At 38.2% G+C, this 15,582-nt stretch overlaps 1 protein-coding gene across 2 annotated transcripts in view; it reads left to right on the top strand.

The window, feature by feature from the left end:
• Adk (adenosine kinase) overlaps nucleotides 1-15,582 on the top strand; it is a 407,022-nt gene that overhangs the window by 66,258 nt on the left and 325,182 nt on the right. For both annotated transcript variants that reach the window (XM_075949366.1, XM_075949365.1), the window contains exon 3: nucleotides 2,052-2,105. In XM_075949366.1, coding sequence (XP_075805481.1) covers nucleotides 2,052-2,105 — 54 coding nt within the window. The remainder of the gene's footprint in view (nucleotides 1-2,051; nucleotides 2,106-15,582) is intronic.

Here is a 15,582-nt window from a genome sequence, read left to right on the forward strand (position 1 = left end):
TGGTTATTTGATTAAGCTCTTCATTATTGTTGAAAGCAAAACTTAGAAACCACTAGGCTAGCTGATTATAGTCATCAGAGATATGGAATTCTGGGAAGTATACTTTTGAAAATCCCTTAAGGCTCTTGCCTCCCCCTCCTCATCCCCTTTAATCAGTTCTCTTAACTGTTAAGCCATCTCTCAAGCCCCTAGTTTGTAGTGCTTTAACAAATCCTCTGCCCCTCCTAGACAAGCTTTCTCTGTAGACCAGAATGGCCTAGAAATCACAGAGATCTGCTACCACCGCCCGGCCGAAATTCTTTATGACCTAAATATTATGGACTGTACTTTGTTTAGAACCTCAGAGTTGATTTTTTTTTTTAAATTTTAAAGCCAGGGCTGTATAATACAGGTCCATTCAGAACAAACAGGTCTAGTGAATAATAGTACTTGTTTATGAAAGAGAAAGGAAAAAAATCTACATTTCTTTTCTGCTTAGACCCCTGTTCCCTTGTTATGGAGATAGAGAAAACATAACAGACTTGAATAGTGGATTTGATAACCTGGAAGTCATTGGTTGTCTGTTTCTCTGAAGACTTCAGAAGAAAAGTCTTTTTATCTTCAGCAGTACAAATGAAAGATACCCATTATAGCATTTTTAGCAACCTATGGTTTTGTTGATAGGAAAACCAAGATAAAGGAGTGAGGCTCCTGTCTGTGGTCAGCAAATGGCTGAATTGAAAATTTCTGCTCAGTGGTGGATTGCTTGCTGTGAAAGTATGAGGACCTGATTTTTTGATCATTGTACCCAGATAATAAGCTGACTTTAGTCTCATGATCACTTATAAAGCCAGGCCTGTGGATACTGCAGATAGGAGGATCTCTGGGATACACTTGCTGCCAGACTAGCCAAAAACCTCCAGCCCCAAGTTCAGGGATAGTCTATGCCTCAAAGGAATAAGATAGAGAATAATAGAGGAAGATAGTTAGCACCCTCCCTGGCCACTTGATGTGTGTACAGGCATGCACACTCAGGCACATACGTACATTTAACAGCTTCCCCAACACACCTACTAACAACAGCAACAAAAACCATCAGCCAGGCCTGGTAGGGAAGGCTCATAATTCTAGGTTCTCGGGAGGCTGAGACAAGAATGCTGCAAGTTCCAGGTTTGCCTGGGCTACACAGTAGGTTTAAGGCTAGCCTAGGCAACTCTGTGAGAACCTTTCTGATAGTGAAAGGGGAAAAGTGGGCACTTGTTTAGCTTGTATGTGGATATATGTGTTTGGGGAGCGATGGGAGTCGGTATGAAAACTTATGCCGCTCTTATTTAGTACATAGCTTGGTACATTGTTGGGTTAGGCTGCTTGTTCGTTTCCTGACTGCCCTGACTTGAAATAATTACACAGAAACTATATTACTTAAATCACTGCTTGGCCAACCAATTAAAGCATATTGCTAGCTAGCTCTTATATCTTAAATTAACCCATTTCTATTATTTTATATTTTACTACGAGACTCATAGCCTACATCTGGTGGCTCACATCTTTCTCTTCTGGCTGCTACATGACTTCTCCTTGACTCCACTTTCTTTCTCCCAGCATTCAGTTTAGTTTTCCCACCCTATTACAGCCAACATTTTCTTTATTCATTAACCAATAAAAAGCAACACATATACAAAAGGACTTCTTTTGGTAAATTTGGTAAATTTTTGTGAGCTTTAAAAACTTTAGCACTGGACTTAGTAGTTGAATTTGAAACTGAAGAGAGTACAGCTATATGTGATTCACTGCAGAGGAGTATCAAAGATGTGTGTTTCAGTGCCCGGTCAGACTGATGTCTCCAAGCCTGCCCTGGGGAGGTGTCAGAGGCAGTGACTAATACAGTAAAGAGCCAGCTGCTTGGACATTGTTGATGTTTCGTCAGTTATGGCAGAGACATACACAGTGTTCTACTGCTCAGAACCCCACAGATTGTGCACTCCGGTTTGATTGGAGGACATACAGTCAAATGAATCTTGAGGCAAATATGTTTGTATGATTATGACCAGTGTGTTGTTTCTGTGTTGCAGGTATTCTCTGAAGCCAAATGATCAGATCTTGGCTGAAGACAAGCACAAGGAATTGTAAGTTCATTAAACCTCAGTTGTACATGCTCTATGAAATAGATGTATGTAAGCTACTTGATTTAAAAATTATACACAACGTATGGCTGTAATCATAGTGGATTAGGGTAATTTGTACTGTATAATTTGTGTTATATCAAATGAACCCCGGAATAATTGTTTGTGATACTCACTGAAATATGTCACACTGTATTTGATTTTCCAGATTACATGTGTGTTTGGAAATACATTATTTCTTTTTCTTTCCTGGGATAAAAAATGAAATTTGTGGTTAATTTTGTAGTTTTATTCAGGTGTTTTTTTCTAGCACTTGCTAAAGATGAAGAAAGATTTTCTTTTATACCTTTATACAGAAGTAAACAACTGTTTATTGTTTAGAATAAATATTTCAAACACGAAGCTTGAAAGATGAACATTTTTAAATTTTTAGTGTATTTCTTGTAGACTTCTTTTTTTTTTTAACTTTTGAGAAATAACCATGGAATTCTGGGATATTTTCTTTGACATTTTCCTACTGGAACGTGGTATTTTAAAGATTACCACCTGACGTGGACTGTCAGCATTTTAGTTACAAATAATCTGTTTGGGAAATTTGAAACTTATGTCAGTCTTTTAAATAGAATTGTCTAAAGACAGAAGCTTTAAACATTTTATATGGTTCTATTTTGTTTTAGCTGGTCTCTTTTCTCCATTGTTCAGTAAGTAAATGTTGGTAATATTGACTATTATATAAACAGCCAACATCAGTACTGTAAAAGGAAGAATTAGAGGACTTGAATTCCAGTATATCCTTAGGTTACACCTTATTACTTTGCATACTAATTAAGTCCCTATCACATTTATAATTATTGATTCTCTAAAGTACCTTGAAAATTTTCTTTGTATATTAGATACACTTTAATGTTAAACATTTTATGAATTAACTAGCTAGTTATCGCTATGTACCCTGACGGCTTTTGAACTCAGGGTAACCCTCTGCCTGCCGGTGCTGGAATTATGGATTACAGAAGAGAGACACAACACCCTTCATATCTAACTCAGATACATCTTGATTTACTTAATTTGGTCTTCATTTGTATACACAGCATATACGCAGTATGTACTGTTGCTGTGTAACTATGGAAATATTAAGCATAGAGTATACATTCACCCACATACTCACATTTGGATTTCCTCATTAGGATTTTATTGTACTTTTTTTTTAAAATCACTTTCATATTTTGTCTTCATTTCATTCATTAATTTGTATATTTATTTCAAAGTAAGTTTCAGATGTTAGAATACTTCCATCTAATAGTTAAGAGGTTTTTTTTTTTTTGGTTTTTTTTTTAGATGTGGTTAGTCCTGTGTAACAGCCCTAATTGTCCTGAAAATTGCTCTGTAGACCAGGCTGATCTGCAACTCACAGAGATCCACCTGCCTCTGCCTCTTGAGTGCTGGAATTAAAGGCGTGCACTACCAACGCCTGGCCTCTTCTAAAAATAAAAAATGCTAAAATTTTGAATAAGTGAAATCATAAGTGTGACTTAGATTTTTAATAAGGTCTTTTTAAATTTCGCTTCTTTGTTTCTTTTTCTTCTTCCCCGTCTCCCTCTTTTGGCATAGACTTTTACTATGTAGCCCTGGCTGTATTGGAACTCTCTTTGCATACTAATATGCTGGCCCTAAACTCACAGAGATCCTCCTGCCTCTGCCTCTTGAGTGCTGGCATGATAGCCATGCACTACTGTGACTGACTGTCAGTTTGTTTTGAGGTAGATCACTATTGTTGCCTGCATCATTTAATTCCCTTTTTATTATTGATTAGTATGGGTTCAGACAGGGTTTCTTTGTGTAGTCCCGGCTAGCCTGGATAGGATGACATTTTTATCTGAATAGTTTATCTGTTCTTTATTGATTAGTATTGGCAGTTGGGTGACTTTGTCTAGTTTCTGTCATGTAGTTTTTTTGACCTCTGCCCTAACAAAAACTCCCAATTGAACATGAATAGAATCTTGTATTAAAATTCATTATTAGCTCTTCATGAAAGATGTTCATAAATAATCTCATTTTTGTCTTCAAAATTGAAATAGTCAGAATTCTCACTGAGAAGATAGAGATGCAAATCACTCTGGTTTTGTCATTACACATTGTGAGCATGTTTTGGACTGCTGAATTCTACTATGTCCTATAGTTATGAATATTTTTTACCTATTAAAAGGCTCAAATCCCTTTGTGCTCAAGACTAAGACTTTTACAATATGTGAGATATAGATATAAAGCAAATTTTATGACTAAGAAGACAGCCCTGTGAGTAAAGAGCTTGCTGAGCCAGCATGAGCACCTGGGTGTGAATCCTGAGAACACACGAAGACAAGTACCTTGTGTACTTGTAGCCCCAGTGTTCCAGCAGTGAGATTTAGATGTAGAGGGAAGAGTGCCCCAAAGCTTGTGGGGCAGTAAGATTGTTCTGCTCAGTGGCAAACCCAAAGAGAGACTGCTTAAAATAAGATGGGACATGATGGCCTGCACCTGAGGTTGTCCTCTGACCTCCACATATTTGCTGTGGTATATAGACACTTGCACCTAACATACATGTAAAGTACATATGTACACACATGCTTGTATACACATACATGAAAATAAAAATCCCAAATATAATTATCTAATTGATGATGTACATATTATTGTCATAAAACACTATTAATGATTTTTTTTTTCAAGGCAGGGTTTCTCTGTGGTTTTGGAGCCTGTCCTGGAACTAGCTCTTGTAGACCAGGCTGGTCTCGAACTCACAGAGATCCGCCTGCCTCTGCCTCCCAAGTGCTGGGATTAAAGGCGTGCGCCACCATCGCCCGGCCTATTATTGGTTGTTATATTCAAAATAATGAGCTCATTATGATATTGTTAAAGAAAAACCTGTGGATACCATCATATTACTCACGTACTTACAGTGTGCCCTGATGCAGTGTATACAAAAGAGCTGCCAGTATACTGATAGTTGGTATTGCTTTACATGGAGTAACTATGTTTTTTTATTAAAAATAGTCTTAATTCCCAAATCCGATGAATCAGATTCCATAAACAGTCACTCTTGCTTCATGGTCACCCTTCCCAACCTCTTGCTGGAAAACCCACTTGTCATACAGGGAAAATTGCTTAGCAGTGACATCTGTTTCTCTAAGCAGAATGATTTTCCTTGTTTCTACACGCTGTATGCTCTGCTCTAGGGCATAACTTTAAGCTAGGGAAATAGAATAGTTACAGTTGTGATGTGATTAATCTAAACTGTGGGGTTCATGCTTGGCTCTGTGAATAATTCCATAATGAAATTGGTTATTAGTTTTCTATGTTTTTTTTTCTTCATTGCAATCTTAGTTTTATAAATGAAATAGCCTAAAATAAGAAAAATGTCACATTGTTTAATTGAATAGTTATTTTTCTCTGCTTGCACCAGTTACTGTGTATGAGTACAACACGCCCATGAAAAAGTACCCCGAGGACAAACTTCAGGAGAGAATGGTTTATTTTGGCTCACAGACTCAGACTAAAGTCCAGGTGGCTTGGCTTCATCCCTGCGGGACTGTGGCAAGACATAGCGTGGTATAAGGGTGTGGTGGAGGAAAGCTGTTCTGGGAAGCCAGCAGGAGGTTCAGAGACAGAGATTCAGAGGGAGACAGGTGTGAAGGAGGGAGGCGGAGGAGAGTGAGAAAGGACACACATCTTCCTGCTTTTATCACCTCTTTGATGGAGGAAGGTCATTGGTTAATTAATAAAGAAGCTGCTTGGCCTCATAGGTTAAAACATAGGTGGGTGGAGTAAACAGAACAGAATGCTGGGAGAAAGAGGAAGTGAGCTCAGACTCGATAGCTCTCCTCTCTGGGGCAGACATGATGAAGCTCCGACCCAGGATGTACATAGGCTAGAATCTTCCCGGTAAGCGCACCTTGGGGTGCTACACACATTAATAGAAATGGGCCAAGCAGTGCTTTAAAGAATAGTTTGTGTGTTGTTATTTCAGGGCATAAGCTAGCCAGGCGGCCGGGAGCTGGGTGGCAGGAATGCAGCCCACAGCTCCCACAACACCTCTTAGTAATGCTTTTAATCACCTTTTACTTAGCCCAGTAAGTAAAGTAGGATAGTCCTTGGATTAAGATAGAGTTCCTGTGATTCATTCATGATCCAAAAGTCTCATTTTTGAACATTTCATTAAGGATCAAGCCTTCAACAAATGCCCCAAATGCCAGGGACTGGGAGTTGCACTTTATATCCATGCCATATTATTGTACTAGGCACTATCCAAAAATTCTGTATAGCTTTTTTGTATATCTATCCTATCTTAATAAAGTTACTGAAAAAGTGAAGGATACTAACTTCATTTGTTTTTCTTATTTTTGCACAGATCTGCAATGTAGAATATAGAACCATTTTTACTCAATATATTTATTTTATAAATATATAAATTTTATATTGCTTTGAATATGAATAGTGTATTGAGATGTGATCATGAAGATTCATGTAAGGAAAGTTAATAGTTGCTAAAGTTATTACTGAAAACTTATCTGTACTACTTAATAGAGATAGACTAAAGTTGATAGCTGGTCTTGTCCCCTCTACTTTGCTATACTCTCCAAGGCAGGGGAAATAGCTCTTACAGAACTTAGATCTATTTGCTTGACTCTCTGGACCTGGAGTTACCCATGATTATGAGCCGCCCTGTGGATGCTGGGAACCAAATCCCAATCCTCTGCACGAACATCAGGTGCTCTTATGCGCTGAGTCAGTTCTTCATGCCCTTAGACAGTAATTCTAGAAGATGGTTAATATTAGCTTTAGTAAGTGATAAGAATGAACATAATATCTTGCTGCCTAAATTAATATCACAGGACCAATTTGTGATTTTAGAACTCACCTTAGACTTAGAACCAATACTATGTAGGTTGCAGAAAATTAACCAGTATTGTATATGTTTGGCTTTCAAATTAAAGACTTAAAATTCTTCAAAGGTGAGGCAAAAATAAAAAGGTTTATGTCAGATTCATACAGAAATCTTTTATGCTTATGAGATGGTAGACTCATAATTGAATTACGCTACACTCTAAACTTTGTACCTGTATTTTATGTGAAATAATACTGAGCCTCTTTTTTGTTTTTCATTTCCTTGAGTATCTGACTCAGGGCCTCATCATTGGCATCTTTGTTTGCCTTGTTCTCCTTTCTCCAGACCACGCCAGACTTTTTCCATCTTAGTGTTTTGGTTCTGTGCATGTAACTTCATTGGGAAATTTAGCCTAAGGTACCAGTCTCCTTTATGTAAGAGACATTTATTCATGTATGTTGTTTGTTTATATGTTTGTTTCCAATGGTGGGGACCAAACCTGGCCTTATGGGTACAAGCAAGCACTCTTAACACTGAACTACATCCCAGCAGGCCCCAGAATTGTATTTTAAAATTGACTTTCTATGTAGTCTTAATCTTCGCTGTATTGCTTTTTAAATTAGTCTTTGAAAAGCTCCTTTGTGTGGCTGGTTCTTATGAAGCTGCTACTCTGAGAATAAATACTCAACCCATGTTAGTTAGATTCCTTTGGTCCATTCTTGTTGATTCCATCAGATGCCTTCTTTTGGGATCCCAGACTAACATCAAGTGAGGTCATTTAAGTCTTAAACATTTCCCACAAATGATCCAGTCTTTTCTTATAAATTTAATGTTGGGATCTAAGAAGCTATATCTAAAGGGATTACTAAGTAAGTGAAATAGGGGTAATAATAGCAAATCATTAATCTAAAATTGAAGTGTTGTTTGAGAGACAGCTTTTTAAAGTCTGTGCAAAAGGCTCTCAGTTTCCAGGTCAGTCTGGGCTACATAAACTTCTGAACCAGGAAAGGCATTATGAAGATCACCATGTGCACACACCTACAAGCATACTTTTATACATTTATGTATTTTTATTGTTTTTAAGATTTATTTATTTTTATTGCATTGGTATTTTATTTGCATGTTTGTCTAAGTGAAGGTATTGAATCCTCAGAAATGTAGTTATAGACAGTTTTGAGTTGCCGTGTGGGTTCTTGGAATTGAACCTGGGTCTTCTGGAAGAACAGCCAGAAATGAGTCTAAGCTAGGCCAGGAATTTATAACTAATAAGAAGTCTCTGTGTCATGATTTTGAGTGCTGGTTGGTGGCACTAGAATAAAAAGCCTGGTACCCTAACTAGGTACCAGAATGTAATAAATTCATAAAAAATCTACTCCAAGTAGAAGGAACCTGTGTTAGTGGCAGTAGTGTAAAATTATTATTTCAGTAGTCTTAAAAAATTAGCTACTTATTTAATTTATGTAGCCTGCATCTGTCTGTGTAACAAGTTCATGCCTGGTGCCTGTGGAGGCCAGAAAAGGAATTCGGATCTGCTGAATCTGGTGTTACAGATGGTTGTGAACCACTATATGGGTGTTGGGAATTGAATCTAATTCTTTTGAAGAGTAGCCAGTCTTCTGGACTGCTGAACCATCTTTCTCTAGCCCCATGAAATTAATGTTGCATGAGTAACTTGTATTTTTCTTTAAGTAGCGAGCTCGCTAGGATAAGAAACCAAGCACATTCTCCCTTCTCTTAGGTTTTTCTAAGAGATGGTATATTGTAGCTGTCAATATTATTGTTATTATCAATAGCATTATTATTGAACTAATGATCACACCGTCTTTCTTTATTCACACAAAAGTAATCATTAATTAAAAAATACAGTGCTAAGCGTCTAATAAAATTCAATATATATCTCTGTGTGTGTGTGTGCTAAAAATCTTACACTGATACTTCCTTGAGATTTGTGTGCATTTGCTTCATACTAAAACATGAGGTACTCATTACCCATTTCCCCATGGGAACTTCAAGTACACGGCTGTTCAGAGGCTTTGTTTTTGAGGCTTAAGCTAAGTGATGTAGACTTGTTTTCCATAGAATCAAGAGATTATGTCTTTTAAAAGGATATCTTATTACGTAATTGAAAAACAAAACCGAACTAAACCACTGTCAGTTATAAAGGCAGTTAATGAGTTTCTATTTCATGTTTTCTTGTAAATGGAATGCTACCACATGCATACTGCGTGTTTCACTTGTAAATGGAATGCTACCACATGCGTACTGCGTGTGTTACTTATAAATGGAATGCTACCACATGCGTACTGCGTGTGTTACTTGTAAATGGGATGCTACCACATGCGTACTGTGTGTGTTACTCTGAGTCAGCCAGGCATTGAGATGGACCTTTAGAGGATAATCTTAGCTCTTATCAATGACTGGAAATCTGTAACTTCCCCAGGCTGTGACTTGAAATTTGTTTTATTATCAGTTTATTCTTTGGTGCTAGCTCCCTCTGTAGAACTTCACTAATACTGCAGCTTGATTTTTCAATAATAAAACAACAATTAAGATATTATGTAGACTAGATTGGGACCTTTCCTTGAAGTTTTAGTTAATACTTACTCAGTTTCATATGACATTTTGAACATGGAGTCATCCCTCCAGCCCCATTTTTTTGTTGTTGTTTCTTAATTTTTACCATTATGAAAATACTTCCCACAGAAAAAGTCCCCCAATACAACATGCAATAATGCATTAACTTGTATTTTTCTTGAAATTGTTTTGTATTAGAAACTGTTTTAATAAGAAATTAAAAATATTGCCTAAATATCAATTAATGTAAATCCTTCACTTTGGTATACTTAAATGTTGCTCTCTTTATACTTTTTTTTAGGAGAGAACAAAAAAACTGTTTTCCCACAACATTTGAATCAACCTTGTTTATAAGTACTTCTAACTTTTGCAACCTCTTTGTGTTGGTAATCAAGTTTACACAGTTACTGTAACTGCTCTTTTGGGTTCCAGCTATTTAAAAATGAATTTTAAGATTCTCTAATCAGATTTTTTTTTTCTTAAATATCTTGCTCTGGGCTTTGAATGTAGCTCAGTGATTTTGAGCTAGCCTATGCAAGGCTGTGTGTGTGTGTGTGTGTGTGTGTGTGTGTATCTGTGTATATGTCTGTATAGAGGATAAGAGCATAAACATTTTAGGTAATGAAACTCTTAGAAGTCGTGGGATTTGCTGCACCCCTATCAGAGAGCTTCCTCCTGCAGTAGATGGGACTTGACACAGAGATCCACAACTGGACAACACAAGAGAATGAGAGACCTGGGAACACTTAGTGGTAAATGGGATGTTTACCAAACCCCTCCCCTCATGGATCAGGAATTTGTGCTGAAGAGAAGATGGGAAGACAATACGAACCAGAGGTGGTGGATGACAATAGCACACACAAACTCAAGACACTGGCAGTGTGTACAGGGTCTGTACAGGTCCCAGCCAGCCAGGGTGCAGCCTGAGAGGGAAGTAGGCAGGGGCTCTCACTGCTAACCAAGAAACTCTCTGTAGTTGATACCCTCTGGTGAAGGGTACGTCAGTTCTCCAGTGGAGTGGATATGTCAACCACACTACAGGGCAGGCCCCATGCCCAGGAATTGTTGATCAACAAAAAATAAACTGAGTAGTATTTTTGTGGACTTTTTGTTTCACTTCATTTTGTTTTGTTTCGGCACTTTTTTTTTATCTTATTGGTCTTTTGCTTTTTTTTTTTTAAGGGAAAATTTGGTGGGTTGGGAGGTAATGGTGGAAAAGATTTGGGAGAAATTGGTGGAGGGGGAAACATGATCAAAATATATTGTGCAAAAATGTTTTTCAATTTAAAAAATTTTAAAAAAGATTTTTAAACTACTCTTAGGAAACTTTTACTCATAATTAATTCATATGTGGGAGCCCACAGTGACTCTGTTTCCATCTTGACTTAAGGTCAGAGAGTTCAAGCTTGTCAAGGCCAAATAACAGGGTGTTTGGCCAAAGGCATGACTACTGGATGTCTTGCTCCTCAAGAGCAAATAACAGGATGTTTGACTAAGGGCATGTTGTAATGGTTTAGATAAAATGGCTCAGTGTCCTGAGGAGCGGCAGAAGCCACGATGGGCCCGAGGCCTCTATGGGTCCCTGGCTGGTGAGAAACCTTGGTGGGGCAGCGGGGCAGCCGGTCCCACGAGGAGCCTCAGCTGGTAGGAAAGGGATAGGCACACCATGCAGAGAGGATTTGGGTATAATTTATTCAATAAAAGGGAAGGGGTGAGAGAGAGAGATGTTGTTCCCAGATAGCGAACCCCAGGGAGACCACCAAAAACCAGAGAGACCGTACTGCAATAAGCAAGGTTTTATTTATAAGCATACTACGAGCTAGCTTCAGAACTCTTCTTCACATCCGGGGGCAGTGAGGTAGAGAGGAGTTCGAGCTCCTCTGTGGGGTTAGCTTTTAAAGGCAGAAGAAACACAAGTAGCCCTTCAGGGCGGTTAGGGGAGGTTGGCACGGATGCTCTTTTCCATCCTGCTATGTCAGCTTGTTCTTTGTTTTTAGGGCAAGGTTACTCTGCCGCCTTTATTACCAGGTGGCTGAGTGTCCTTGAGCTTTGGCATTTCCCGGGTTGGACGTGGGGAAGGAAAGCACTATCTTTCTGGGAATGTGAAGCTAGTCTGTGTTTTTAATTGTAAAGCATTTTGCTAGGAAATTCTCCCTTTAAGAATAAGGGGTGAGGGTCTCAAAAGAGAGACAGAGAAACAGAGAGGGAAAGGGAGAGAGAGGAGAGAGGTGAGAGGAAAAGAAGCCTCAGCCACCTCTTCCAAAGAGAGAAGGGGCAGAGAGATGTGATGGTAAAAACAAAATGGTGCTGTTCCCCACAGGGGGCAGCAGGTCCCAGGCAGGGAGTGCAGTGGCGGGTAAGAGACCTTGGTGGGTCAGCAGGTCCCACGAGGAGCTAGATGGGACAGAGGCACGCCATGAAGAGAAAGTGGGTATTTATTTAGTGGGTTATAGAGGGGAAAGGGGGGAAGGAGAGAAGGGGCAAGAACAGAGAGGGGGAGAGGAAAAGAGAAGCTACCTCTTTGGGAGAGAGAGGGAAAAGAGAGAGAACTTGGGCTAGAAGCAGAAGGAAGATCCACTTACCTTGGCAGACAGGGAAGGGAGTGGGTAGGGCTTGTTTCTTAAAGGGACAGTACAGACCATTCATTACATTCCCATCTCTCTCTTTTTAAAATAATAATAAAAAGGCAGGAGGTTAGGTACAACAGGTTAAAGGAATTGGGAAGGCAGATTTTTGTTGGAGGAAGTGAGCTGCTTCTTGGTTTCTGGCCACAAGGCTAGCTTAGATATGAAATAATCACACAGAAACTGTATTAATTAAATCACTGCTTGGCCCATTAGCTCTAGCTTCTTATTGGCTAACTCTTACATGTAAATTTAACCCACTTCTATTAATCTGTGTATCACCACATGGTTGTGGCTTAACGGCTAAAGTTCTGGTGTCTGTCTCTACCAGGTTACATGGTGTCTCTCTGACTCTGCCTCCTTTCTTCCAGCATACAGCCTAGCTTTCCCCACCTAGTTCTGTTCTTCCCTGCCATAGGCTCAAAACAGTTCTTTATTCATTAACCAATAAAAGCAACACATAGACAGGAGGACCTCCCACACTATTTCCCCCTTTCTATTTAAACAAAAAGGAAGGCTTTAACATTGTAAATTAAATGTAACAAAACAGGACTGGAAAGGACTCATCAGGTACCATCTAGAGTTTTCTCAAGGATCATCTTGATTGACTAGCTAATATTTTTCAAAGCAAAGATCATAGATGTTCATACTGTGGTTCTTTCACCACTAGAATTAGTACCATCTAGAACGTGTTAGAATGATAGCCATCACTCAGCCTGTTCCTGTTCTGACACAGAGGCTGGGACCCAGAAATCTGTTTTAAGAACCTCTGCAGATGATTTTAGTGCTTGCTAAGATTTGAGATCTTATGGTGACAAAATAACACATTAAGATGATAATCATACAATCCCACCATCCACCCAAAGGCAAATCTGAAAAACTAAAGCTGAATTATGTATGTTAGTCAACCTTCTCAGTAAGACACTATCTATACCCAGTTTACAAGACTAAAAGACTTTGCCTACTTCAGCAAGGAGACCCCTTTGAGACTAGAACTTCAATATCGTTTTGCATTTTGCATAATGTTTGCATGTTTACAAAGGACCAGATATTAGATTAAAGATAGAAACTACGTTTCATACTGTGAACTCTAGCCACTTAAGGATTTGTAATTAAATTATTTTATTTGGTGATAAATTGAGTCTGGTGGAAATTACTGAGCTATTCACGTTCACCATGCTGGATATAACAGTGCATGGACTAGAGGAATCTGGGTCTCTCCTTTCATAGACTGCCATGTTCTTTCTGCCCCTGGGTTTGCTTGACCTAAATACACCTTATTTTTCTTGTTAGCCTCTGAAAGCCTTGTTTGACCAGAATATAAAAGAGATAATCTAGGACTGGAGAGATGACTCAGTGGTTAGGAACATTGACTGCTCTTATGGAAATTCTAGGTTCAGTTCCCAGAAATCACGTGGCAACTTACAACTGTCTTTACCTGTAGTTCAGTGGCATCCAATTGCTATTTCTGATGTGCCTGCATATGTTGACTGAAGTATCTGTCCCGCCTGATCGCACAGCCGTTCAGCTCTGAAGAAACACACAGAGGTCTACATTAATTTTAAACCGATTGGCCCATTAGCTCAGGCTTCTTATTAACTAATTCTTATACCTTACATTTGCCCATAATTTTTGTGTGTGTTAGCCACGTGGCTTGATACCTTTTTCGGTAAGGCAGTCACATCTTGCTCTTTGGCTTCCTCTGTGGCTGGGTGACCACTGCAGACTGAAATTTCCCTCTTCCCAGAATTCTTATTGCCCTGCTTCTACTTCCTGCCTGGTTGCCCCGTCTATATTTCCTGCCTGGCTTCTGGCCAATCAGCGTTTATTTAAAATACAAGTGACAGTGTACAGACCATTGTCTCACAGCATACATACGTGTAAACAAAGCACTAATATACATAAAATAAAAAAATTCTCTAAAATGCTTATTTTCAAATAAGGATAGAGAACAAAAATCGATTCTGCCCACCAATCTTAAGAAATAAACTTTTATAAATCTCTAAACAGCATGGAGGATTGCTTTGTAGTATTAAAAACTATTTTGTTGTTGTTGTTTGAGACAAAGTTTCACTACATAGCTGTCACTGCCTGGAACTTGCTGTATAGACCAGGCTGGCCTCAAACCCCTAGAGTGCGTGGATTAAAGCATGTACCACAAGACCCAGCCCTAAAAGCAATTTAAATGGCTTCCTACCCATGAGTTTCAACAGGTTTTTGACTTACATGCAATATACATACATACATACATACATACTTCTATAAGGTTTCATATGATTATGTCCACTGTGTACTTATTTTCCTATTGAAGTTTATTTTTAATTTGCTCCATTGTCATTCTTATAATTTTCTTAAAACAAACTTTCCTCATGTTTCTTTCTTTGGTTCGTTACATCTGAGTTAATATTTGATTTTATGTATGTATGCACGTGTGCTGTGATTTTTGGAGATTCGTTTAGATCATATAGCAAGATAGAGAAATTGACTGATATAGTCACTTGTGTATGTCAAAGGCGTATCATTGGAAGGGGCTCACTGGAGAATGATTTAATTCTAATTAGTCTTCCTTGTTGTGGCTCCAAAAGTCAGCACCTATAGGTCTCGATTTTCTCAGATAGGATTTCACAGTACCATACCAGCAATGGGCAAGTCTTGGCTACCAGCATACCTGTGGGCACAGGGAGGATGCCAATGAGCTAGGAGTTTATTTAAATTTTTTTTAAAATTAGAAGTAGACTTCCTCTTCCTCTCACTTCCTGTCCCCTTCCCTCTCCTCCTGTCTCCTCCCCTCTCCTCCCCTTTCCCCTTCCTTCCCCTCCTCTTCTTTACTTCTTCCTTTTCCCCCCTCACTCCCCCTCTTTCTTTTTCTTTTGATTCTTCCAATAAATCAATTTGGTTTTTACTCTCAGGTTCATCGAGCAGGTGCCTTCCATTTTTTTCCTGTAAGTTCTGGTCTTAGATTTGCTCTAATGTGGTTATTTAATTATCATTGTTTCTTTTGTTTTAAAGTTTCAACTTACTCATGACATGTTTTTTGCAAAAAAAATGTTCTCTTGAATTTATTAACATTTTAGTACAAGGAACAGATTTGGAGTTTATTTTAATCTTTTATGTTAAGGTAAAAGTCAGGGATCAGGATTTTTTTAAGAACAAAAAATACATTTTTTTATTCAAATTGATATGTTTAATTCTTTCACAGGAAAAAAGGGAAAAATTAAAGAGAAAATTGCATTATCTGAAAGGTTCTCAGTAGAAAATAAAACATTCAGTGCCTTGTCTAGGCATATTTTATATATAACACAATATGTAAGCATATTTATAAGTATAATTTATATTTATTTAAATATATTTATATAAAACTTAAACCAAAAAAGTAATAGATACTTCTGTCTTTTCTGATAAAGATTGCTCATATTTCATT

This window comes from Microtus pennsylvanicus, chromosome 15 (genome assembly GCF_037038515.1).
Source record: "Microtus pennsylvanicus isolate mMicPen1 chromosome 15, mMicPen1.hap1, whole genome shotgun sequence".
Classification (NCBI taxonomy): domain Eukaryota; kingdom Metazoa; phylum Chordata; class Mammalia; order Rodentia; family Cricetidae; genus Microtus; species Microtus pennsylvanicus.